This window comes from Leptonychotes weddellii, chromosome 6 (assembly GCF_054177405.1).
Source record: "Leptonychotes weddellii isolate Sample4059 chromosome 6, ASM5417740v2, whole genome shotgun sequence".
Taxonomy (NCBI): Eukaryota; Metazoa; Chordata; class Mammalia; order Carnivora; family Phocidae; genus Leptonychotes; species Leptonychotes weddellii.
The window spans coordinates 2,444,451-2,471,102 of record NC_138374.1 but is presented as its reverse complement, the minus strand read 5'-3'; the positions used below and the strand labels follow the sequence as shown (position 1 = coordinate 2,471,102).

At 49.1% G+C, this 26,652-nt stretch overlaps 1 protein-coding gene across 1 annotated transcript in view; it reads right to left on the bottom strand.

The window, feature by feature from the left end:
- Positions 1 to 26,652, bottom strand: part of EBF3 (EBF transcription factor 3) — a 116,344-nt gene that overhangs the window by 85,011 nt on the left and 4,681 nt on the right. The window contains exon 5 of the mRNA XM_081823031.1: positions 25,009 to 25,103. Coding sequence (XP_081679157.1) covers positions 25,009 to 25,103 — 95 coding nt within the window. The remainder of the gene's footprint in view (positions 1 to 25,008; positions 25,104 to 26,652) is intronic.

Genomic DNA, 26,652 nt, shown 5'->3' with positions numbered 1-26,652 from the left:
CTCTGTTTTAACGGACAGTTCTCTGACTAGTCACTGAGTGAACACTGGCTGACGATGGCCATTCCAGCTCCCCTGTGGACTTCTCAGAGTCTTTCTTCCGTTTTTTAATTCATTAACAGTCACTCTTTGTCACGTTCATAGCTAATCCCAGGAAGAGGACCAGAGAGACCTGAAGTCTGGGGAAACCCTGTAGGTTGAGCCCCTAGGGTGTCCTGAGCAAGGGCCCCAGGGCTGTTGCCCAGAGGCTGCAGAAACACGAAGGTTTTACTCTTTGAAAGGACTCTCTTCAGCATAAACCCAGCCAGTAGAGAGCTGGAAGGAAGAAGGAGGTATTCAATGCTATGTAAACATTTGTAAGAGAATGGCCCTCTTAATAATGCATCGGGAAGACTTGGTGATGAGGGGTTAATAGACGTAAGGTGGGAACTGAATTTGAAGCAAAGACATTCAAATCAGTAGCATGGTTGGGCAGATGGACCCTAGACCCATTCCCAGGTGTCCCTCCCAGATCCTGAGGGCATGTTTTACCCCTACGAAGGAGGGTCACCACGCACAGTGACATGATTCAGTGTGGTTTCCTTAAAACACATGCAGAAACCACGGCAAGTTCTTTTTGCCACAAGAAGAGGCTTTAACCCTCTCAGAGTTTATGAAGATATCATCAAAATCAGAGCCCAGACAACTATGGGTTTGTGTTTTCTTTGCCTTGGACAGAAGGGCATTTACAGAAAAGCCAAAAGGGTAATGTCTTAGGGATACTTTTTGATGTAAGGTCATTATGGGCCCCTAATGTTCTCCTGGGAACCCAAGCGCACGTTGGGACCATCCCTGGGAAAGCGAGGTGGGGGTCTGAGCATGGCTGTGAGACTCTGTTATAATGCTGCAGATCCTGATGGCCAGAGTGGACCCCAGCACTACACACCAAAGTGCCTTGGATGTGGTGGCTTTGTCAGTCGCCTCTTTGAGAAATGGGCCCCTAACTGGCATGTACCTAATACCCCCACATGCTGAGCTGCCTGTCTTGGGCTGTGAGTTGCCGGAGGGCAGCGCCATGGTCTGAGCCTACCTCACTCCTAACAGTTTGCTCTGATGCCCGATACAGAACGGACAGTCAGTGACACAGAAGGGACCGTCAGTAACACAGTCTGAATTTTTTTAAGTGGGAGACTTTTAGGACTCCTCTTCTCGCCCTTGCTCTACCAGTCTTGGTAACAGAACTGACTTGGGCCCACTGACTACAATAGCCACTGACACCAGGCGAGCGGAATACATTCTGCTCCTTTCACAAAGCAACACCTGCTGGCCACAAGCCCCACCTGAACTGCCCTGAGCTCTGCTCTTCCCCGACCCACCCCACAAGGCAGCACGGGATCCTCCTCCCCCGAGCTGTGCGGCCGCAAGCTACCGAGAAGGCCATGGCTGGGTGTCTGGGGCCCCCAGGGGTCTGGAGCCGGGGTGCCCCTCTCCACAGCCCAAGAAGCACAGCAGTCTTCAGAGGTGACCAAGCCAAGACTCAGGGGCCCTCTGCAGCACACAGACCTGCATCCAGCGCCCAGGGGCAGCTAACCTGCCAAGGGAAGAGAGCTCAGTGTCCCCTCCCCAGTGCAGAAGGATGAGGGGCTGCTCTTCACTGGGCCCAGGGGCAGAGGTGAGGGCAGCATGGAAGGAAGCTGGCTACCCCAGCAGGCGGGAACCCGCGGCCAGGCAGACGCGCTCCGTCCGTACCTGGGAAGTCATTTGACTTTGTAAGCAATCTCTTGGAAGCCGAAGGCATTACTGTCACTTTTAGGACTAAAACGGATAGGATGCTAAGACAGAGGCCTTAGTGGATAACCCACTTCTCACTTTGGGACATTCGCTGCTGAACAGACAGAATCAAGCCCCGCACGGAGAAAAGCCCCATCGTTTGGGAACAATCCCTGAGCAGCTGGTCCTCATCCCCTGTCCCAGCACCCCCCAGCTCCCGGGAGCCACGAGGAGGGCCCCTCGCTGCTGTCGGGAAGGACGCACCCTCCACGGCTCTCATAGTGCCACTCTGTGATCGATTGCTCTCTCTCCGAGAAACTAAAGGAGCGCTTTCAAAGCTTATATTTATTTGTCACCTTCACAGTTTACTCCCATTGCCTAAAAGATCAATACGTCACCGTTTCCAAGGCTGACACGGTGAGTGGGCTGTGGGAGGCAGCATGGCCACGCATTCCTGCAAAGTCTCCCCAGGAAGAACACATCTCGCACTGCACAATCTGTGCGCTTGCAAACTTCACATCCCCAACCACAGAAACTAACTCAAATCAGGTCAGCCACTGTTTGTCCACCACCATCAAGTTAAAGACACGGGATAACTAAATCATCCAGCCAGGATGCTCCCGCTCCAGGCAGGAGGCCCAGCTACGCTTGGGTTTACGAGAACAACTAAAAACAGCCACCATCCTCAAACGCCCCCGCCCGTGCCCATAACTGAGATAAACAAACTTCACCTATTTCGGTTTTTTTTTTTTCCTTTTTTTTCAATTTCAGAATGCTCAGTGTACCAACAGGGCTGGGATGCATTTCACTCTTGACTGGGTACAGTAAGATTGCTAATCAGGATTACTTGATTCAGTCAACACTGATTTCAATAAAAAGACCCCAAAAAATTATCATAAATATAGAGAAAGTGCGGGCGGCAGTGACAGGTGATTAAAATCTCATTCGCTTGGAATCAGCCTGATTCATGAAGGTGGGGGCGGGTCAGTCCCGATTCTGCCGTGGTGATCATTATCTGCCTCTCTGCAAGCCACTTCTGAGCACAGGCACGCTCGGACACAAGAGGTACCGCAAGCAAGGAATCACGGGGGGCCCCGCAGGGGCGCGGGGAGCTAACACGGCGCGAAGCGAGATGGGACAGGGCACCGTAAGGGGCACAGGAAGGGGCACTGAAAACTCAGGCTGACGGCGTTTAGGAATATTTCAGTGACAGAAACCGGCCCGCTCAGCATTACAGATGGCATTCGATTACAGAATCAAAGCGACTCCTTTACACACAAAAGAAGGAAAAAGGATCGTGAGACCCTCAGAAGCTGAGGGTCAAGTGGACCCGGTGAGCAAGTGGGGATCCTGTTCCCAGCCCCGACGGAATTCTGCTGGCCAACTGGGGGAGCATGCGAGGTATTTTTTTCTTTAAGACCCCAATGCCTCAACATATTTCCTCTGTTCATATCACCACCCAGACCCCAGTGGGGCCCTAATGTGCCCTCCAGTGGGGTCAGAGCCCTCTGGGAAAGGGCCAGGGAGTGGACAAAGATAGGCCTGTGGACAGCTGGGCACCCCATCCCACCCCTGCCCTGCCAATGCCAACCACTGAGTCCCCAGGCGTGATCTGCCCAGTGAACCAGCACCAGCCTCTCTGATCTGACCCCTTCCCCTCCTTCCCCCCTCCACCCCACCTCTCCTGCACAGTTTCGTGGTTCTAGGGAGCACCATCCCATGGATGCAGAGCCCTCTGCGCCTGAGCCCTACCCAGACTGGGGTTACCAGATCTGCAAGTGAATCCACAGGACACCCAGTAAAATCTGCCTTTCAGACAAGCAAGGACCAAGGTTTTAGGATAAGTATTTCTCATGCAATATTTAGGATATACTTATCCTAAAACCTTGGTCCTTGCTTGTCTGAAAGACAGATTTTACCGGGCGTTCTATGTTTTGCAGGGCAGCCCCAGCCCTGACTGACTGTGGCCTCCCAGACTCCTCTCACTCCCTACTCGCCAACCACTGTGCCTAAAGGCACATCTGTCTCTCCACCTTGCAAAGTTGGTTCCATCCCTCCAGACCTGAGAAGACGTCCCGCCCTCCAGGCAGCACCATCCCCTCCTCCTGGGCTCGCCAAGGGGCTCAGAGCAGCCCCTGTCCCATGCTTGGTGCAGGTCCAGCCAGAACTGAGGAGGCCTTGGGCTCCTTGGGGGCAGCTGTCCCTTGTGCACAGTAGGTGCTCAGTAAGTAACCAGTGACTCTAACAGAGGCCCCTCGCAGCATGCAGGGCTCCCATGGGCGCCTCTTGCTGGGGGAGGCCCGCCCAGATGCTCCCCACTCCTCTCTCTGGGTAATCCACGACTGGCTCACTTGCATACTATTAAGTGGCATGCTTAGTGCTGGGCTGCTGGGCGGGGAGTTTCTAAGTTCACTCCCCCTCGTTTCCTCCAGTTTCCGCCTGCTCCCTCGCCAGCTCCTTCTGCTCCTGCTGGGAGGAGAAGCTGAGAGGCTGTGAGCAAAGTCAGTGATTCCACAGGTGCCAAACAAGCTAGCACACAAGTTTCACACTCGGCTCTTAGCCGTCCCTCCTGTGGTCAGACCTGAGGTCAGCGGCACGCATGGCTGGGCGCCGTGGAGCCCGAGGCCGACCCTCACATGAAGCCCAAATTCATTCTGCATGCAAAGCCGGGCTTCTGGAACCTTCTAGAACCTTCTGGAGACCTCTGGAACTCAACACATCAGGTCTGGATCAGGAGGGATGACATTCTTGCCTTCAAAGACTACACGCTGTGTGCCTGGTGGTGATCTAATCAGAACATGGGGGCCCCAGGAATCCGTACTGCCTTCATCGGAGAGCCTGACCTGAGGAGCAGGAAAACCGCACCCTGGGCTGCTTTCTCACAGGGGAGATCCTGGAGGGTTCCCTGCAACTGCCGAGGCCAGCACCCAGAGTGGAGTCAGGGTCCCGAGTGCATACCCGCCCCCGTGATGGGCCACCTGAGACCGTCTCAGCTGTCAGATGGGGAGGATGGGTCCCACTGTGCCTGGCGTGGGGTAGGAGGGAGGACCCAGGGCCATCATCCAAGACACAGGTGAGTACTTCCGCCTCTCCCGTGAACACCAGCCAACAAGGATCTCCTTGAGGCACGAGAGAGGCCCACACCCGTGGGGCTCTGGACCCAAGAACTGGACTCACAACTAAGTACAAGGCCAGGAGCTCAAGGGGAAGGCTTAGGTGCCCCCCACAGGGCGGACATGCAGAAGGCCGGCAACACCTCCGAGCCAGGTCACAGTGCAGCCACCATTCCTAACAAGAGCCCAGCTGCGGTAACAGGTCATCATCGGTGCAGACTAGTCCAGAGGCCCGACTCACACACAGAGGGTCACTGCCGCGGGGGACTCACACAGAGGCCCGTCCACCTTTAGAGAGAGGCCACCTCCAGGCCCCACTTCACTACTCAAGCCACAGCAAGGGCCCACGTGGAGAGTGGAGAACTCGTGACACAGGCAGATCATGGGAGAGGCCAAGATCAGCCCCAGGCAGAGCAGGCCCCACAGAACCCCCAAGTGCTCCATCAGCCCCCCACGGGGTGGGGCTTCCTAGAGCCCCCCTCCTCACGCTCCTGTGGAGCAGCCGGTGCCCAGGGCTGGCTGGAGGGCAGGTGCCGAGCCACCGGGATGGTGCAACAGTCTCCAGGAGCAATGACTCGAGTTATAAAATCACGGAACTCCATCATGGAATGAAAAACACATCGCAGACTGAGAACTGTACCCCTGGCTGTCTATAAAGTCCTTTCTCTTCATTGAAGCCACACGACAGCTCAGGAGGGTCCCACTCCCTGGAGGTGAGGAGACCAGGACTTGTCCCAGGTCACCAGCTCCCACCGGGTGGGCTGTGCCCACTCTCCCCTGCCGCCACGCACACCTCAGATCTGTCCCAAAGGGCAGAGAGGGCCTGGAGGTGGCCTCTCTCTAGTGACAAAGTCTACAGCTCGGAGTGCAGAGCAGTAAGAGAAGGCACAGCCAGGGGTCCAGCCGGGGGTCCAGCCAGGAGGCGGAGGGCACGCGTGGACGGGGAGCAGGGAGGCACTGGGGCAGCAAGGTCAGGTGGGGGCAGATGTCCCACAGAAACACACGGGACTGGGCGGGGGGGGCGCCCGCTTTGCCAAGGGAATCTCTAACTCTATAGAAGGTCGTGCCCTTGGACCCTTCAAGGGCTGGGCTCCATGTGGCTAAGGCACACAGGTGCATGCCGTGGGCTGGGGACAGGAGACCCAAGGGTGGGCCAACTACACCAGTGAGCAGACGGAATCCCTGGAACTGGAGACAGCAGGACACACGGATGCCTCCAGCCAACGGGAACCCGAACCTGCACTTGGGATCCCACGACTTGGGAGAAGACCCGAGCAGCAGGGAGCTCGCAGCCAGGACAGGACGGGCCCCGCGTCCCAAAGCTGCGGGGAGCCCCCAGCTCGAGCAGCAGGGTGGGGTGGCCCCACAGCACGTGCAGAAGGACAGGCAGTTGGGCACCCCAAGATCCAGATAAGCTTCCTCCCACCCCAAGGAGGCCCCAGGGGACCCAAAGCAGAAGAGGCCGATGGACCACGGTAAGAAAAATGAGTCCTCGCGTCCCATTTCCCAGCTTTCGGACACATCAGCCCTGTTGCAAACCCAGGCCCCCGCCACCCGCGGGAGGGCCACACGCACTCATCCACACAGGTGTGCGTGCCCGAGGGATCCCCACGTGCCTGGGGTAGCCCCACAACTGGGAATTCTAGGGAGGAGAAAGCCCACCCATCCCTTGCCTCCTGGGTGGCCCTGGGCCTTGTCTGTCCCCACACGGGGTCTGGGTCCCAGGTGGGGCCTAGCAGAGACCTTCTCCCCCCACCACCACCCACCTCCAGGCCAGCCAACAGGAGCTACTCCAAGTAAGCCCCGCAGCCCTCCCCAAGGCCAGCGATGACCCGTCATGCCATACCGGACAATTCCTGAGGGATTTCCTGGGGAAATACTTCCTTCCGGCCTCTTTTAACATTTCAGCCCTCTAAAAGGTGAAGCATGATGAAAAATCACCCTTTTCCTAAATAATGTTATTTTCTCTTAAGTGGGCACAGGGACCAATTTTGATAAAACAAAGGAGTCGAAATACTTAAAAGTAGGACTAGCTATTTCCCTCTGCATCACATACACAGTGGTGCCCCCAAATCACACAAACTGTGAAGAAACCAACGCATAAACCTCCTTCGGGAAAACCAGTAAGAACCTTTCTACCACTCGGGCATTACTTCTGTTGGAGGTCACTCCAAGAGGGCGTCCTGGTGCCCTGCACGCGGCTTTCCCAGGGAAGCCCCCCAGGCAACATCCAGCATTCCGTTCTAGAATGAAAACCAGTGGGGTTTTTTTTTTCCTAAGTTGGTGGAGGAAAAAGGATTTGATGAGACCTTTGGATGAACAGGACAAGCAGGTATGAGTGTGGCCACCTGGGGGGGGCAAGGGGCCATCCCCACCGCGGGTTGCCCGAGAGGGAGGACTGACAACTGCAGGACCAGGGTGCTCCCTCTCATCAAGCACTTAAAGACCACTGAGTCAGGGAGGAGAAGGCAAGATGCTCTCCAGGACCTTCATGGTTCCTAAAACCAACCTAGGGAGGGAGCAGAACTTGGGGGGGTGGGGGGAGCAGGGCGCACCCACGGGCCTGCCTTCTGGATCCCACCACACGGACAAAAGATGAAGACGTGGGCTCACGGAAGTAGACAGTTGGCATCTGATAACTCAATTATCCCAACTTGATCTTTTCAAAGCCTCCTTGAACCTCTGACCTGTCCGGAACAAAGAAGGACTCTTTGTGTCTCCCTCCTTCACATGGGAGATGCCACAGCCACTCCCCTGCACAAGGTAACTTTGGACACTCACGGTCACTCCATTTCTGAAACGGACCATCTCACCCGACCCGAAGGCAATGCTGATGCTGGCGAATGGCACCAACAGCTTTCTAAGACTTGTTCTTTGCGGGAGCAGAGGGGATGGAACAAAGCCTTGGGAAGAAACCAGTATCTGATTGGCAGCCCTCATTGTTCTCCACCACTGTCCCCGCCCGCCACTCACCCCTCCCCGTTCACTGGCCTCCCTATCACTTCACAAGGGACCGACAACATGCTGAGGACTGGTTAAGATCTGAAAACAGTCAGAGGACTTAAATCTACATAAACAACTCCAGGCTTCATCAGTAGAACTAACGGCGATGACATTTGGCGCTCTCACCGCGGTCCCCGCGAGGAAGGCGAGGCTCCCGCGCATTAAGGATCGCGCTGTGCGGGTCTCACTCAAAGACGTGCTTTTTTGTTGTCGTTTCGTTTCGTTTCTGTTTGTCTGACCAAACTCAGTGAGAAAGTGATTCACGGGAAATCCAGGTCAGAGCCAGGCAACGATGCTGCAATATTTGCATTTTCTACGAAAGACGCCGTGGCATTCTAATTTTGCACCTCTGGATTTCCCTAGTCATGGAGCTTCATCAGACTGAAACCCTTTCAGGACTTCTCACTGATAAATGGAATTAGAATTGCACGTGGAACTAGAAACCCGAGTGCGTCGGCGGCAAACAGCGGTCACGCAGAAGCTGACGCTAGACGATGTCTGCATTTTTTATAGGACCAAGAATGGTACCAGCTCTGGGCTGCACTATGAGCAATACTTCTAAATACAGCATTCCCACAACTTAGGAGCAATTACACCAGGTGCTGTGGGTGCCGGGGTCCTCGATGAGAGGGTCTTCTGTGTCCCGCCAGCCTGCATCCCCCTCGGGAGAGTATCATTCCCGGCACCTCTCCTTAGACGGGGATACTCTCAGCAAGCGCATTTCTGAGTACAGAGTTCTGAGCACGTAACAGGAGCCCCAATGCTCAAGTGCATCCATCAGACCCGAATCAACACCCATGTGCAGACACACGCCTTTGTCCACACAAAATCTCCACGCAGATCCTGGGGCTGTTCTGGGCACCACGTGTGCACACCTACACCTGCCCGTCGCATGCCACCCTCACCCCCTCTTCGTCTTCCTCGGGGCCCACCTGTGAGACGTCATCCCCAAACTCCTCCCCCTCCAAGGAGGCAGAGCGCAGCTCCCCCAGATCCTCCCAGCAGCTCAAACTCAGAGTCCCCCAGGCCGCCGGAACGCGAGTGCCACAGGCCTCCTGGGGCTGCGAAGGGCAGAGTCCTAAGTGCCCGGACACAGAGGGGTGAATAAATGAAGAGGCCCCAACGGCCTGGGTTCAAATCCCTGCTGCACCCCTTCCCAGCTGAGTGACCTCAGATAAGCTTCTTAATGTCCCTGAACCTGAGGAATTACCGTATTATAGTTGGATCTGGGCTGTTGGAGGCCTATCACTTAGTAAGCTCATAGAAAACGTGAGGTATTGTTGCTTTATCTAGTTGTGGTTGGGGTTGCCGCCCCAATACTCCTCCTCACACTCGCTGAGAAGTGGGGGCGGGGGGCAAGCAAGGGAGTGGGAGACATGGACTTGCCCTGTCCTGCCGGCACCCAGGAAGTTCTCGGGGCCTCCTCCCCAACGAGGGGTGGCCCAGGAAGAGCCAAGGGGCACACCCACCCCAGAAACCTATCACCAGGGCTGTCTTTGACACCGGACCCTCGTCCCTGCCGGCCTGGGCGCCTGAGGCAAGCCACGGGAAGTGGCAGGCCTGGGGCCTCGGTCTGGGGCTGCTCCAGGAGGAGCAGGCCCCGTGCACGTGGCGGGGAAAGAGCCTGTCTGCTCCCTGGAATCTCTCTTGGAAACTGGGTAACAAAGCAGGAAAACACGAACGTATGTTACATCGGGAACGTAAAACATCCTACCTCGATAGGTAGGTTGAGATAAGTAACCACTCAGTTCGGCCTGCTGGCAGGCGTCAAACTGGAGGGATGAAAGAACCTTGTGGCGGCTTAGTGAGACTTAGCAGGACTATCAGCTTACGGGACAGCAGAGGGACCTCAGCACAGGCAAGGCTGGGGCTCCAGGCCCTCGCTCAGATGCAGGAGGCAGGACGCCTCAGAACAAGTGGTAGGAACAACACACACTTCTGTTCTGCCTCAGTCGTCACACACGGGCTGCCGAGCCCTGAATGCCCATGGAAGGAGCCCAGCTGCCTCTCCTGAGGCCCGTGGGGGCCTCGGGCTGCGCCCTGCTTCTAGAATGTCTGCACCCAGGAATGGCGCCAGCCCCCAGGCACGGACAGTAATGAGCTGCAGGAGGGGCGGCTTGGGGCCACAGCCATGGGGCTCTCAGGACGCGGAGCCGGAAACGGGTCTGGGTAACAGCAGGGTTTCAGAAAGCAGACACAGGGAGGGACCTCCGCACCCAAAGGGCCATGCAATTCCAATGGTCGCAGCCATGCATGGGGGGACGGGAGCGAGGAGTAAAGGATGAGCAGGACTCCACTCCGGAGGTCCCATGCCAGAGGGAGCAGCAGAGTGGACACAGCAGACCTCGGAGTGCTGTGACCCAGGGTAACAGGGTCAGGCTGCCCTCCAGAAGGATTCCTGGATGGGGACAGGGATGGGACCTGGTGGAGGCACCAATGAGGGGCTCTGCAGAAGCTGAAACTCCCACAGGCAAGGGGCAGACACTGGCTGAGTCATCCCAGGGCCAGGTGCAGAGTGGGGCCCCATCCAGACGCAGGGGGAGCAGGAGGGGCTCCCTGGGGCGGATGCACAGGACTGGGCAGCTATGCAGGGAGGGAGGCCATTGATGCAAAAGCAGTGTCCCAGGCCCACTCTCAAGCCGCGCTAGCCATGAGAGAAATGCCTCCTGTCATTAGGGGAGCCTGGCCCCACATTCAGGGCACATGGTCCTGCCCCAGCCTCCAGCCACTAACAACAGCTCCTGACACGTGGACTGCTTTTCATTTACAACAACTTCTAGGAAGATAAAACTGTGGTTGCATTTTGGCGGACATACATCTCTGTGGATGTTGAGTAATTTTAAGCCCCCCAACGGGAAACACACTGACAGGGGTGGCCAGGCGTCTTGGGTTAGCCCCACGGGTCTCTGCCGCAGGATGGCAAAAACAGAAAAGGCATTTATCACTGATGCCGGCGGGAAATGCTTTAGTTAGGTAAATTCCAAACAAAACAAAACACATCTAAGTTGCTACTGCAACTGTCTACTGTCTACTCTAGTCTACTACTCCCTGTCCAGAGCTCCCAGCTACCCTAGGCCTGCAAGAACGTCCCACGGAAGGCAGGACAGTGGCAGGGCACCCAGGAGTTCCAGAATCTATGGGTCAAATCAACCTGCAAAGCAGGTAATTCAGGCCGCGGGGGCATTCGGGGAAACAGGGAGCACTGTAGAGATAGCATCTCTGCTTTTTAAAGCATGTAAAAATAGTGCTCGCTTCGGCAGCACATATACTAAAGCATGTAAAAATAATATGTTTTCTTCTAAACAACGCCTGCCTGTTGACAAATCTAGTGACCGCATTTGAATCCATCTTTGGTAAGATCTTATTTTTAAATGAAATAGATAAAACATTGTATTAAATATTTACAACCAACACTCTTCCCGAACAAATTTAAAGGGGGGGGGGGCTTTTTCATGCAGAAAGCTCAGGTAACAGGCGTTGGGTGTGAAACCAGTTACGTCAGTGTTCCTTTGATGCCAGACCATACTTTCACATTAATTCAGTGGACCTTAGTGTAAGATACATCCTAATTTAAGGTATTTACTTATTTATTGCTTTCTAATGGATGTTCTCCTCCAGATTCCAAAAGGAAGGCTGCAGACAACAGACTCGGTCCACCATTCTCAACTGCTCTGCCTACATGATGGGCGGTGACTGTATGACCCTCCCCTGGCTGCCCAGAACGCCAACTATTTCTTGCACACAAACAAGGCCAGCCTGGGTGTCTGCTCGCTGCCAGCCGGCTCTTCATTACCGCGAGGCCTGACCCGCGCTCCCAGTTGGAGGGGATTCCAGTGGCTCTCCACAGACAAATAAACAGCAAATACTTACAGGGGACAGCCTTGTAGAACTGATTCCTTAATCAACAGTTAAAGAAGCAAATTGGATTTGCCCTATCACAAAAAAAAAATTAATTCCAGATTGTCGTTTTTGTCTTAAGTACAAGAAGGTTGTCTTATAGGCTTGGTTGGATAATTTCATTTCTAAAGTATCTCTAAAATTTGACATCCCTTGGGATTTGTGGTTTTCTCCATCATTATATAACTGTAAACTTCTGGATGTTAGAGATTGGATAATTTCTTTCAGCTGGACCTGGCCTCCAGCGCGCTTGGACGCAAAGGATGAGCACCAATCGCTCGCCAGCATTACCAGCCGGGCTCAGGAACAAGACGAGTCCCGGCATCCATACCAAAAGTTTCATCGTGCAAGACTTTTCTTATTTATTTTCCTTAATACATTTACTTCTCCCTCTGCCATTAGTTAAAAGAACTGTCAGAAATTCTTTTGACAGGCTGCATCTACTCTAGCTAGTAACTACAAAACAGAAACAAACAGCCTCTTTAAGGCTTTTGGGTTTGATCCTGTTGAGCAGTTTTTCCGTCTGCGCTCTCTGGAACCATATGCTCACACGACATTATGGAGGGAAGCTAGCCTTCAGCACACGACAGTTGTGGGCTAGCAGACCCAGGTGAAACTATAAAATGCTCAGTAAAACCAGCAGCATGCAAAATGCAGCATGGGTCTCCACGGGTAAAATATTTCCCCAGACTTTCCCCCGCCGTGTGTGATTTCTGAGTTGATTAACATTTCACCTCTAGTGTTATTATAGCCTTTATGTTTTAATCCATTTTTTATACCGTGGGAGAAGAAAAAATATCACTATTCTAGTAATCAAGTTATTCCTGTAAAATCCTAAATAAAATGAGAATTTTATTAAAGATATTTATCTTATACAACAAGAATAAAATCAATTTGCACCACCGGTCCGGCATCCAGTTACAATAACATTAAAATATATTGTTTATGTGCGGGCGGGACCATTTCTCTGTTCAGATTGGTCAATGAGAAGAACACCACAGTGCACTTCTTTCAGAATATTGGCTTGGTGGCTGGACATGGAGGAGAGCATTTTTATTGTTAATCAATGCCAATCAATTCTGAGCCTTGATGTTAAATAGGGATCAATATCACTGGGCTGCAGATGAGATCTGATTTCAATTGGTGAGCAAACCTGCACAAGTTTTTAATCATAAGGTAAATCAAGACCTGGAACATAAGTCAGATGAATTAATATAGGCCGTGCAGGACCTCTCTTGCCACTGATCCAGCACAAGGAAATTTCTGTCATATTTCATTATCACTCTTAGGGCGAGCTGAAGGCAGCGTTTGGGGAGCGTTTTGAGAGCGGAAGCTGGAGCGCCCCTCACACCGCACAGCGAGTTCTCCCCGCAATTGCAGTCGCCACTCCGCCGAGTGTAGTTATACGTATGCCCCATGAATCTCATTTTATGCGATTAAGATCCATAAAAATTCAATAGCTTTTCTTCTGCAATTCACATTTTACCTGGTGAAATATCATAAGAATTTCATTATCTTTGCAGCTGTTGCCTAGGATCAAGCAAAGGTTATTACCCTCTTCGAAAACACTATAGAATATGTACGAAAATGTCAGGAGAACTGGGCATTTAAAGCTTGATTTTTTAAAAGAAAAACACTGTCTGAAGTTTAGAATAAACTGTACTTGACATTTATGTACCATGATGCATTTCTTGGTAAACTGATTTTGCAAGGAAATTCTTTGAATTCGACTCTGTGACTGGATTATAAAAGGAAAAGGGAGAATGGGGAGGGGAGGGGAAGGCTGTGGTGGGGGGAGGAGAGAAGGGGCGGCAGGTGGGAGGGAGATGCTGGAGCCATCCAAAACCGAAGCTCTCCCCACATCAGACTGTATAGGATTTCTTAACCTTTCAGATAACCATCACAGGAAAGATAACTCCGGAGAACCCTAACCGATTGCCATGGCCTAATCCTATGGATCACTCAGGCCCGTTTAAAGCATTTGAAGAAAAATGGCCAGTGCAAAGGACGTGATTGATCAGAAAGCTCCGTAAATCATGTGGATTCGGTACAGTCCTCCGGCCTCCACTGCTAGGGTTCCATCTATGATGATAAATTAGCATTAGATGGAACCTAATGAGTTTACTAAACATTTGGGATTTGTGCTAATAAACTGGCTGGCTGTGAACTAGCAGAAGCGATGAGCAATCCCGGGGCTCCCTCTTATCTCTGTACATGACAGTTAAACCACGCTTCCAATCTGCGATCAATTCATCATCCGACATCATTGTACATTCTTCACAAAAAGATAATTACTGCTTCCCTGGATCAGAACACTCATATTTCCTTGCAATTGCTGGTCTTGATAGCGGGCACTGTCACCGCTTCCTCCGAGCCCCACTATACAGCTCTATTTATGATCATTATTTTCGCCTAAACAAGCCTTTTTCCTCGACTTGATAACGAAACCTGCTATGATGAGAAGGGGAACAGTTACAGCATTGTTTCCTCTGCGGAGTGCTTTTACGTTTAGTGGAGGCCGCTGACAAATATTTTATTCAGGGCATTAGTAAAAGTTTCCACTCGTTAGAAGATATCGCTTCCATTTCCTTCAAAAAAAAAAATCCTGTTCCCAGCTCTGATTTGTTAAAAAACAGAAAGGGAACAAGAGTAAAGCAAGTAATGTAACAGAGAATAAATCAAAACATGATTAAAAAGACCGTAGCGGGTTTCAAATCACGTGCCCCTGGCTTCGCTGCCTTCACGTTTCTAGACCCTCCGTCCTTGCCCTGCGAGGGTCTGCCCTGCCGACTGGTCAACTCTGTTTGACCCCCAGCACACGCAATAAATTACCGTAACACACAACTCTGAAACAATGTAAATTAGTTACTGCTCACAGTCTAATAAATGGGAACAAATGTGTTTGGGGCTGGAAGGGGGTTCTGGATGCTCTAATTGCTGGGGATAATTATAATGGGGTCTTAGGGAACACAAGCGGCAGTCACTTGTCATGACAAACACCCCTAGCCCAACAAATACGCTTCTGACCACAAGACTTGTAACAGCCCACTCATTTTTTTCTTAAAGTTAAATGTACTTACAGGCCTTGCTAAATTCACAATCATGTACAAGAGCCTTTTCAAAATGATAAGGCATAACTACGTGCCGTGTTATTCAGAATCAAGGCAAGTTTATTTTGGTTGCAAAGCTTTTTCTTGGATTGTCGTGGGCATGCGATACCCTGAGAGCAGAAAGTCCAACACAAAAGCTTTGGTGACCAGCAGAAATGGGAGAGGACCAGCCGTTCGTGAGGGCAGTGGGGGAGAGCAGGGTCTATTTCTGAGCTGCACAAAGGCACACCTCTGGACGGGGAACCTGGCCGTTTATTAACTTGCATAGCTCATTTATTTGTTCAAAGTAATGATCTTTGGGAAAAGGGCTGTTATATTTAGAACCTGCTTGTCAAATTTAATAAATGATAGTTATTGCCATTTTTTCCCCTGAAAGCACTTTCCCAGATCCTTCTCACCTTCCCTGGGGTCCCCGCCGGCCAAGGACCTACGGGCAGCCCGCGTCTCGGTAACTGATGGCTGCTGCCGGCTGGCCAGATCAAGCCGATGACCTCAGATGGTGGGGATGAGCATCACGTCTAATCCAATCCCCCACTTATTTCCTGACCCAATCTTCCTGATGTCAGAGGACGAATCGCTTCATTGAGAAAATGGAAATGGACGGGGGAGCTCCCTTTGGCAGCGATTCCAATAACCAAATATCAGGACGGAGAGACAGGAGAGAGGCTGCCGGGGACCACCCCACCCCGGCACACTGATCTGATTTACAAACCTCTCCTAATGTGAAACAAATGCTCTGGGTGTGAATTCATACTTAGCCATAAAACCCTTTCGTTGCTCCGTCTCGTACTAAATACCACATATAACTCTCAGCAGGTTTTATGTTCTGTTTCACTGTCAGCAACGGCTAAAGCTGGCCTAACATTTTGTTTGGCAATTAGGAAAATTTGTAGTTTAATTTATTAAACCAAAAAAGCCAACAACTACGCTGAATGCTGAATTCATTCCATTTTTATGCCACAGTGTAGCACACTTGCCTTCCAATAATTTAATCATTCTCCTTTTATGGTCTATGCTATTTAAGTATCCCAAAGAAGTATTACGGGGGGGGGGAGGGGGAGGAAAACCCTGATAATAAGCAAAATGGAGTCATACCACTTAAATAAACTCTTGGTAAAAGGTGTGCATTTCTTTGCAAAGGAGCCAACTGCTTAAAAAAAAAAAAAATGGGGTAGAACATGTGAACTTCTAAAAGCCATGAGAAACCTACAGACAACATCCAAATATCCAAGCACTATGTCACTATGCGCGGTGATAATCTCACAAGTAAGGGAGTTTATTACAAAAACACAAAGACATTAAATGGAAGAGAAAAGATCACCCAGAAACCTTTAAAAAGGGGGGAAAACAGAAATTCAAAAAGTAGTACCTGTGGCTATGAAGTCACAAAAATGCACGGAAGATCTTAAATGTGCATTTGTAAGCAAAAGAGACTAATCTGAAAAGGCTACATTCTGTCGGATTCCAACTATATGATATTCCGGAAAAGGCAAAACGATGGAGATAGTAGAAAGAGGAGTGCTGGCCAGGGGCTGTGGGCACAGAGGCACAAACAGGCAGAGTGCAGAGGACGTTTAGGGCAGTGAGACTACTCTGCATGATACCATTATGGGGAACGCATGACGTCATAGTACTGTGCGAGCCTTTGGGATGAACAACACCCTGAGCGAAGGCTAATACAAACTGTAGACTTTGCTTTCCTTATAGTGTATCAATGTTGGTTCATCAGTTGCAACCATGTGTCCCACTCACACAAGATGTTACCAAAAGGGACTATGGCAACTTTGTCCTTCCTGCTCCTGTGTCTATACCTTGAACTGCTCTAAAAAAAATATAGCCTAGGAGCCCCTGGCTGGCTCAGTCTGTAGAGCATGGGACTCTTGACAGGGTTGTGAGTTCGAGCCCCTCATTGGGCCTAGAGCTTACTTTAGGCCTAGAGCTTTACTTAAAAAATCTATTAATTTTTCTAAAAAGCAGTCTCAGACCATCTTGGAATCTGTATCAAATGCACAGGAAGGACACGCCAAGTTGGGGTGGTTTGTCGCTGGTGCAGGTGTGGAGTCCATGGCCCTGCTCCCTGACCACCCACTCCCCAGCATCGGTTTATGTCTCCGGGTTTTTCTTCCTGGCCATGGGATGTCACTTACAGAGCTGGACAGCTTGGAGATTCTGAGTCGTGACACTTGGGAAGGACACCTGTGTAAACTGGTCAGAACAGGGTTTAGGTACATGCAGACCACACCCCCTGGCACCAAAGGTCTTAGAAAACTTAAGGGATTCTCAGGGAGGAGTATCCCTGACCCCTCCCCAATGCCAAGTTGGTTTTGTTGGGTGATATTTGAAATAAAAGGGGCACCCTTTCCTAACGGGCCTTCTGTGCAGGCCCCATCCCCCACCCAGAGTCGGGGTGACCTGACTGCCCCGCCCCCACATGCACGCACGCACGCACCGCACATAGGTCACCCTCCGACAGCCTCACACCAGGAGTGGCCTCCAGACCCATTTTTCAGGGACTCCATCACATCCAGACTGGCCACTTCTGCGAAGGTTTTCCATTTCAGTGAAAACGGACATCAAGGTGTGAGGCTTGCAGCCTTCGCTGGGATGGTGGGCCTCAGGTCAAGGCCGCTCTTTCCCCCTTTGGAGTCTCATCATAAGAAGGGCAAATGTTTTCAGGGCCTTCAACACCGCCCAAGTTTTGTCTTGTTTTAACAGGGCACCCTGCCCCCAACTGCTTTCTGCTGAGAGTGAGGGAAAAGAAAAAATAGAGGCGAGGAGGGAGGAGGGAGGAGGGAGGAGGGATGGGGAGGGGGCGGGGGCAGGGGAGAGAGAAGAGGAGGGAGGAGGAGGAGGGGGCCAGGAGAGGTGGGAGAGAAGAGGGAGGAGGGGGAGGTGGAGGCAGGGGTGCGGCTGGAGCTGCCTGTCTGGGCTCAGCACGGCCTCCTCCCCAGATGTGTGAGCAGCTCCCCTCCACACCCAGCAGAGACAAGCTGGAGCCGACTCCTTCCGTCAGTGGGGCCTGGGCTCTGTGTCCTACAACAACACAAACTCGAGCCCTTCCTTTCCGCACATGTTAAACTCATTTCCTAGCGAATTACTGGGGAAGCGCAGCGCAGCCCCTCTGCTCCCTTTGCATGCGTCCGCCGCAGGCACCGCCCGAGTGCGTTTCGAGTATTTTCTAGCTGAGCAACTTCCAGCGAAGGAATTAGAGGAATATTTTTCATGTGTTTTGTTTTGAAAGGGAAAGGGAAATGAGGGATTCAAAAACCAACCAAAGTAAGAGTTTCCCGGCACCAGCCTCCACGGTGCTCTCCACCGGATTGGTTGCAAATTTATAGCATTTATTACGTTGAGAGATAGGACAGACTGTTTTCTGAATAAACAGTTTTGGAAACAGTTTCTCTTCAAGCTGCTGCGATTTAATGAACCCTGGTTACCCCAAAGACTAAGAAGCTTATAAAATACAACCCCAAAAAACCCCTTAACACGTAAAATGCCTCTGCTTATTTTTCTGAATTATAGCCATATTCTTACTTTAAAGCATTAATAATACCAGCATAATGTCTCATTATGTGGACTTTCCACCACAAACATTTTTGGGAGATTTGCTACGAAGATAAACAAACAAGAAGAGCTTGTGTTCTGGCGGGCTGACGGGAGTGCATGGTTTTCATTTTCTCCGAGTGTAAGCTCTAGAAGCCGGGCCAAGCACAGGCTAAGCTCCCTGAGTTTTCACTTCCTGTACCCCTACTTGTCCATCACTTCCTGTCTGCCACGACAATCTCCATCATTAGAGCGTGGGATTTTTAGCTCCTCCAACGTGCCTCCCGATGCCACTGTTGGTTTGAATTCCGATAAATTATTCACCACCGTTGAAAAGTAACCGAAATTACAGCATCGAAGCGAGCCCCCCGACATGCAGCAAGGACCACGGTCCTCCTGTTTGTCTCCTAAATGCTCTGACGAGGCGAGCTCCTCCTGCTTTCTTCGGCGGCACGGGAAGGCCTCTGGCCAGCCCCAATTATCTCCTGGTGCACAGAGAGTAATTATTTGCTTCCTGTAAGCATGCGTAACAGAACCCCGAGTTTGGACGGCTTTCCATAAGGTAATCCAATTCATCCAAGCCATCCTAACACAATTACAAGCACTGGCAATATCTTTGCTTTTCACCTGATAAGGCTGCCGCAGAGACGCGGGATGGCTTGCGTCAACATACCTCCTGGAGTATAGCTTCTGACAGCCCTGCTTTCAGCCCCTCCTCTCCGCCCCCTGCATTTTCATGCCCGGCCTGCTGCCCGGGGCTCCTGCATACAGCCTCAGCAGCAGTGAGGAGGCTTCTCCCTTGCACAAGGGACAAGAATCAGAGTGGTGTGAGAGTGTTGCGGAAGTCATTACGGGTGTGTGGCTTGTTTTAAAACCCAGCCTTTGCCTGGCCTGGCCATGGAGTCCTTACCCAGGCCAGGCAGCCATAAATCTCTGCAGGCCTCCCCGGCCTCGACCAGAGACGCAGGCGCTGGGCCTGGTGGTGGCCCCGAACCACGGTGGCAGCCGACTGCCCTCCCCGTGGCACGCAGTGGCGGTTAGCACCCGGACTTAGCATGTATGAGGGAGAGCCGCTAATCCCGGGGCTTCCAGGGAGGAAAACATACAAAGTGGGATCTGTTTCTAGTGTCTCCCTATTTAAGTGAAAGCATGTCATTGTGACTCAGTAATGTAGCGCTTCCTCTCCTGTTTATTTTCAGAAGTTTATGAAAAAAAAAAAAAACGTTTAAAGGATGAATGAGCACGGTGAACTTTTTGCCTCTCCCCACCGGCGTGCCAGGGCATAAAACAGCCATTCACACCTGAGTGTGCTGAAGCCAGATGGGGCTGGTGCCAGGCAAAATCAGATTCTTTGTAGCCACATCCATTCATCCAAAGTGTGCCTTCGTATTGCCAAATTTCTAGCCAGTATCTGCCCTTCACTCGAGTCCCAGTGCATTAAAACAGCCCCTGAACCGAAGTGTGTCTCAGACACAGCCGGCACCACGAGAAGGGCTCCAGGATCCGCAGGCCTATTCGCTGATAATTATATTCACATCCTTAAGAAAACCGAGAAGGAGAAATTAACACCAAACTGTACTGTTTTCATCGTGTGTATGCAGATGAAATGACACGTTGTCGTTTAAGAAGTTAATAAACAGTCTCCGTTTTGCAGGTTATCCAAATGCTACTGAATAGAAAACCCTGGATCCCTAAATGATGTGTAATTAAAATTATTTTTAAAATCCTCCTTGACAGGCCAGGGCTTAGCCAAAATGTAAATGACATTAAAGAAGACAATGAATTTAATTTTATTTAATGTCCCTTTTTGCAGATCCTCATTTACATAGCATTTTTAACAAAAGCGTTGACCTTATAAATGCTGGCATTTGTACAGCTCCCTCGGAGTTGGATTTAATCACGCTCGTGCAAAGCCATGAGGGAGGAAGCTTTAAGTTCTCTGCTCGGAGACAGAGTAGGAATAAAAACAGTGGGACTGGTCAAATGTTTATCCTCCCCGCTTCTGAAAACAACCTGACAAGAAGATGTAAGGGGCTGGGGAATAGCCCGGTGCTGTTTGTAAGGCTTGGTAATAATCATACATAATCGTTTGGAAATATAGCTAATAAAAAATATAATGAGTGTTCAGCAAAATCGGCATTAGGCCCAAATTACATGATATTAATACTTGAACAGGTGCAGAAAGGCGCTTTAAATGAGGTAAATGAATAAAATGTCCCAGAGCACAACTGTGTGTGCTGACAAAAAGTCAATGCCATGAATAATTCAGTGAGGGGGACTGCCAGCAAAGGTCGGCTCTCTTTGACCTTTGTGACAGGAAGTGAAAGGAAACACTGTTGACTAAAAAAAAAAAAAAAAGAAAGAAAGAAAAAAAGAAAGAAAATCTCCAATCGGTCTTCAGCTACCGTTCTGCAATCACTTTAAAGGTGTAAACTTAAAACGCGTAAATGAATCAAAGTAAGGCTTTGGAGGGGCGGGGGGTGCCGAGTTAGAATTGTTGGTAGTTAGCACATCTGACTAAGGACAATGTGAAATCGCAGACAATAAAGGTTAAGTAAATAATATTTTTCTACAACCCCATGTCAATTATGTATAAAAATCTGAGGTCAGCTGAAAAGTATTTTCAGAGCCCACAGGGTTGAAATTTTGTAACAGCTGTTAAATATGACAAAACTCCCCCCCCCCCAAACTAAAGCTATTCCAAACTCTGTATGAAAGAAAATGGGATAAACAGATGTCTGGCTTCCAGACAGGAAAGTAGGACAGACTTGGAATGGTAAGTCTCCCAAACTCTATAGACCAATGCCAGATTTATTGGGGGGTGGGGGGGCACTGCCTGACACAGAGGTGCCAGCAAGTAGGACGCGGGAGACGGTGCCATCTGGAACCACCCCGCCGCGCACGCTCCCGGCGCTCCGCGAGCACACGGTGCGCGACCCGGCCTGTTTGGACGGTCCCAGCACCTGGCTCCCACCGCCTCGCAGGTTGCAACAGTTGGACCGTGCACACCGGGCACCTCCGGTCCACTCAGGCCAGGCAACGAAGGGAGGTGAGAGCGGGGACCTTGCCGGGCACTTCCAGAAGGCCTCAGGGAACACATCAGGATGGCACGGGAGGAGGACGAGAGCCAAAGTGTGGTTTTGGTTTAGCAGCTACACCGACATCCTGTAATCATTTACAGCCCTTGGAATGTACGGGTGAAACAAGAGAGATTTATCTGTTCATAGTTGGGATATGTGGACAATGGGTGTTCCTAATGAAGACCATCTGCTTTTGTGTTTTCCCAGAAAACATTATTCCATGAAGAAAATGATACTCCCATCCTTTTCAGGAATACCGTAAAAAAATTATGCATGCATATGCATATGTGTACACACAAACACAGATATACATACATGTGGGTGCGTGCGCCTGGGTATGTACACACACGCACACACACACACACACACACACACATGCCTTTTCCCTCCTTACATCTGGCTCTCCACAGGTCTCTACGACGTACCATAGCGCTCCTATGGTGCCTCTTTATGGACCATGCTTTTTACTTTACAATGTTACGTTTCCCCTTTCCTTTACCCCATAAGTTGTTACATTATCTTACATAAACTCCAGTGTAATTATATTTGTGGAGCTATAAAAAAAAGGTTTCTCTGGCATTGTTTTATGAGGAAGAAAACAGTTAACGTAAGTGAAACCTTCACAATAAATTAAAAGGGTTTGGTAATCCTTTTCCCCTCTTTTTGACTCTGAAGGGTCTTCTGTGCTGTTCATGAGTATTTAATGCTTCTGAAAGATAACTAAATTGTGTAATTAATTGATTTAAGGCATCGGGGTCTATAGAATGTGATTTCCCTGCCAGAGCGGGAAGCTTACTCTTCTGTTCTCATAACACAGAAAAGCAGTCTCGCCGTGCCGGAAGAGGCTCGGTGTGGGTTAGAACAAATGTGGGCCCATTGATCTCAATTCAGGTTGGAATTATTGGTTTATATCCTCAGGACAAATATGCCTTATCTGGTCAGAACCTGCTAAATGTATCCAAAGGCCACAAGGAGCTGGCGAAGCACATTGTATATAATTCTTTTTTAAGCCAACTAACCAAGTGATGACATTGCTGATGGGGACCTGTAGACTGACTCACCAATCTGATGGGATATTTTATCCTGCAATACTCAAGAGGGAACACAGGCTAGAAACTCAACATAAGCAACTAATTTTAGGAGGCAACACTCACCCCACAGAAATGACTATCATTACAAAATTGAAACACATCTCAGTCGCGAAAGACTGCCTCTCTCTAAAGATATTCCCCTCCTGTAGGTGTTTTTCTTTCTCTGATTAACACAACTTGCCCTAGTGAACACGAGATGCTTCATTTTTCCTCTCAAAACACGCCTAAAACTGGAGATTGAGCCAATACAGCAACGATGTCACGAGGATTTACATCAAGCAGCAAAATGCAAATAGTATTTATTCATTATAAGTGACAGCTCTCTTAAGAATGCTAAAAATGTACATTCTGTTTGTCACTGCATAAGAAACTGTCCTTACCTTAAAATCCCTAACATGGAAGGTGATTAAAATTCCTATAAAATTGTCGTATCTTTGAATTTAGAAGCAGAGCAGATTTTTCATCAATAATTAAGACCTCCAAAGCATTTACGCCAGGCGTAAATGGAGCTGCAATCCTCCTTATTCAAATAAACTTGGTAAACCCATTAACCAAATGTTTTTACATTTTTCCCCTCCTCTCATGCTTCTAGAATATCAAACAATCACACACTTCTCTTACTTAGATTAGAAAGGTATCAGTAATCTTAGCAAACACTTTAATTAACCAAATATAAGAGAGCATTCAGACATGAATTAAACAGTACATTTCTGCATATCAAGGGAAGATATTTCCCATTGTGTGATTACAACTGAGTATTAAAAGTTGTTCAGTATCAATAGTCAATAAATGATTGAATGTTAACAAACCCAAAATGATTTTGAAGGGAAAACACAGCCTCCAAAATGGCAGTTGAATCAGACTACTCCATCATTGTGCCATGCTGAAAACCTCACAATTTAAAAACAAGTCATCTTTCTAGAATGTACCAATATCACAAATTGAACACAACTCAAAAGATGAAACACTTCGCAGTCCTGGATCCCGAGCAAGCATGCACTGCCTTTTCAAGCATCCCCCATTGAGACAAGATTCCAAGAGCTGCTCCAACATTTTTAGCCAATCAAAAATAAAATAAATTCAGTCACAAGATGACAACCCAAGGCTGTATGATTTCCATAGCCACAACACTGAAGACAAATATAATTATATTGATTTTTGTAGTTGGAGTTCTATAAAGTGTTGAACTTGTTCTCAATTGCCTGAGTGACGGCCACAACTGGTCAGCCCTATTTGATTACTAATAAGAGAGCTGTCCCTTCTGTCAGATACCGAACATTCTCCACTAAGCAAACAGCTATTCCAGCTAGTTAAACATTAGCATTGCTCTCCACTGGTGGCGCATATTTCTTTAGGCTTAACTCATAGAGTTTTCCGGGTTTAATTTTTCAGACGCTGGACAGCAAAGTTCACGATCAAAAGATAACTTTGTAATGAAAGCTGCTGAAATTCAACCCCTCTTCAAAACAGTCTAAACCTCTGCTTCACAAAACTGGTGTCGTATGCACATGCCCAACATTTATTCGATTTGGGTACCAATTGCAAAATCTGCAGTCAATCACACACTGGGCCTTTTGCTGTTCCCCACTGTTGGGAAGAAAGAAACCCTCTTCTCCTCCAGGTCACCGAAAGCCCGCGATTTGGGTGAGTGTTCGAAGAGGAGGGTGGAAGGAAGTGTTTTTGTTGTTTCAACTTAAGCAATGCCAAATGCACATTAGCACTATTAGGACTAATGATTAGTATCTTAAAAGGATGCAACACTGCCCAAGGAATATGATAAATAGCAAGATGAAGAGCAGCAAATGTAAAGAATGCATACAGCTAATCTAGTTATGGAAATTAATGTTGGAAAATGTAACCAGCATGTGTAATTAGTTTCAATTATAACAACTTTGGTTTGTTAGTTACATATTTGCTACTTGACATAAAACGACAGCCACAATTGGAAAAAAATTAGGAGACATTTTGCAACTAATTGAGAGCAGATTAAATTCATTCTAACACTGGGCAACAATTACAACAGTCACACCACCCAAGCCTCAACTTCAGCTATCATCCGAGATAAAAAATAATGCAAAAATGAAATACTTGTTAACAAATTAGCAAAAAGCATTTTATGACATATCTCTGGGTTTAAAGCCAGAAACTCTCTAGGCATAAAGTGCTCCTCACAGTGAGAGCAGAGGCAGATGAAACCGCTTCCCTTGACAACTCGCAAGCAATTACTGAATCCCCACAGAGCGAGCCACCAGGTTTCCAAGTCAACCCACCTGTGCATGATAACACACGCAGACAACAAATGGTGCAACGCGCACGAGGAGCTCCACACCAGACTCAAAAATAGGGAGCAACCGGAAACCAAGCAAAGCAAAGGGTTTGGTTGTTGTTGCGGTTTTGTTTTGAGAAATAAAGAAGTCATCCTTACCTGTCAATGATTACAGGGTCTGAGGGCGTTTCGTTTCTGTTGCCACAACTTTTCTTGTCACAGCACCGGCTGTGGAAGAATTGTAAACAGTGGTTTTAATATGCGTTGTGTCCTTGTAATTTTTTTTTTTTTTTTTGAAGTCTGACGCGAAAGTGGTTGGAGTCAAGAAAACAAGTTCTCCTACCCCAGCAATTTGGCAAATTTAAACCCAGTGAGTTCATGGGCTCTGAGGCTAAACTTAGGATGCAAGTTTCTACGGGAAGGAGCAAAGTTGAACATAGCTGTTACCCTAGGAGGGTAACTGAGCTACTATATAAATTCTAATGCTAAAATATGGAAAACATGTTGTCGGTGTTTGTCTTTGCAATGAACTGAGGAGAAGGGGAGGCAGGAGGCTTGGGAATAACTTTTCACAGCTCCGGCTTTTGTTTACCTCTAATTGTCAAGCTGTTATTTCTGGAAAAGATGCAAGATGCCACCTTCAACCAATATTTCTTTTGGGCATTTATTAATTATAAGCACAAAAGCATGCATCAATCTATCAGAAACTTCTATTGTTCCTTCTTTAAGCCTACCTTAACTCCGTTATTGAAACTTTAATTAAAGCAGAAATGAAACAAAAATGTTATGCTTCTTGCATTTTAAAAAAGCATACTTGTATAATGGTTACATGTCTAAATTAGCTAAATTAACACCATATGGTAGGCAAAGTATATAAAGCCTTTTAAAGCTGACAGCTAAAGTGATTAAAGAAAGTCTACAGTCTTCCACTTAGAGCTTAAATCACATCTGTGCGCTTTCTATGTTAATTGCAGTACATGCAGAAGTGGATAATAAAGAAATTCCACTTTATTGGTTGTAATTTATATTTATTACCTGATATGAGAAAAAGTCAGCTTTTGTATATTAGCGCTGTAACAATATGTCTGCTCAGAAATGGCATTTAGGCGATAGGCATTGTAGCCAGGCAGAGTATGCCCCTCAGAGTCTGAGGCCTGCTACTGTCGCCTGGAAGCCCGTGAAGCAGGTCCTTATTCCTTGCAACTGTATTTCACATGCCGCACATACAAAGTCAATGATGCATTTTTATTTGCCATGTAGGGGTGAAAGTCTTGTGGTAGTTAGAAAAAAACAGGTGGGAAATTGCTCTTCTGACAGAGATCTCAAGGAACGAGCACACAATCTAACAACAATATGAACGATGCATCGCTGCTCTGGGGAAGAGGTTAACTGACAGAATCACAATCCAATTCTCACATACACGAGCTCTATAATAAGTACAAAGAGTTTCCTTTTTATCAATAACAGACAATTGTGTATCTCAGGATGCGAGTGCTTGAGAAGGAAGTAGTAAAATGATTCCGAGTGCTCTCTGACTCCTCCGGCATCGGGGACAGAGGCATCACCCAGGACCTGTTTTCATTTTTTGACTACACTGCCCGGACACGGCCAACATACTAATCCGCTCTGCCGAGCAGCCGGTCGCGCTGGGCGTCCTCACCGGGGTGGGGGAAGTGAGAGCCGGCTCCTCGGTGGCCAGGCGCGCAGACTCCGGCCGATTGCATTTCAATCGATGCCCTACCCGAAGCTGGGCGGGGTGGTGGCGCCTGCAGGCAGCGTCCTTTGTAGACGCAGCTGGCGCCG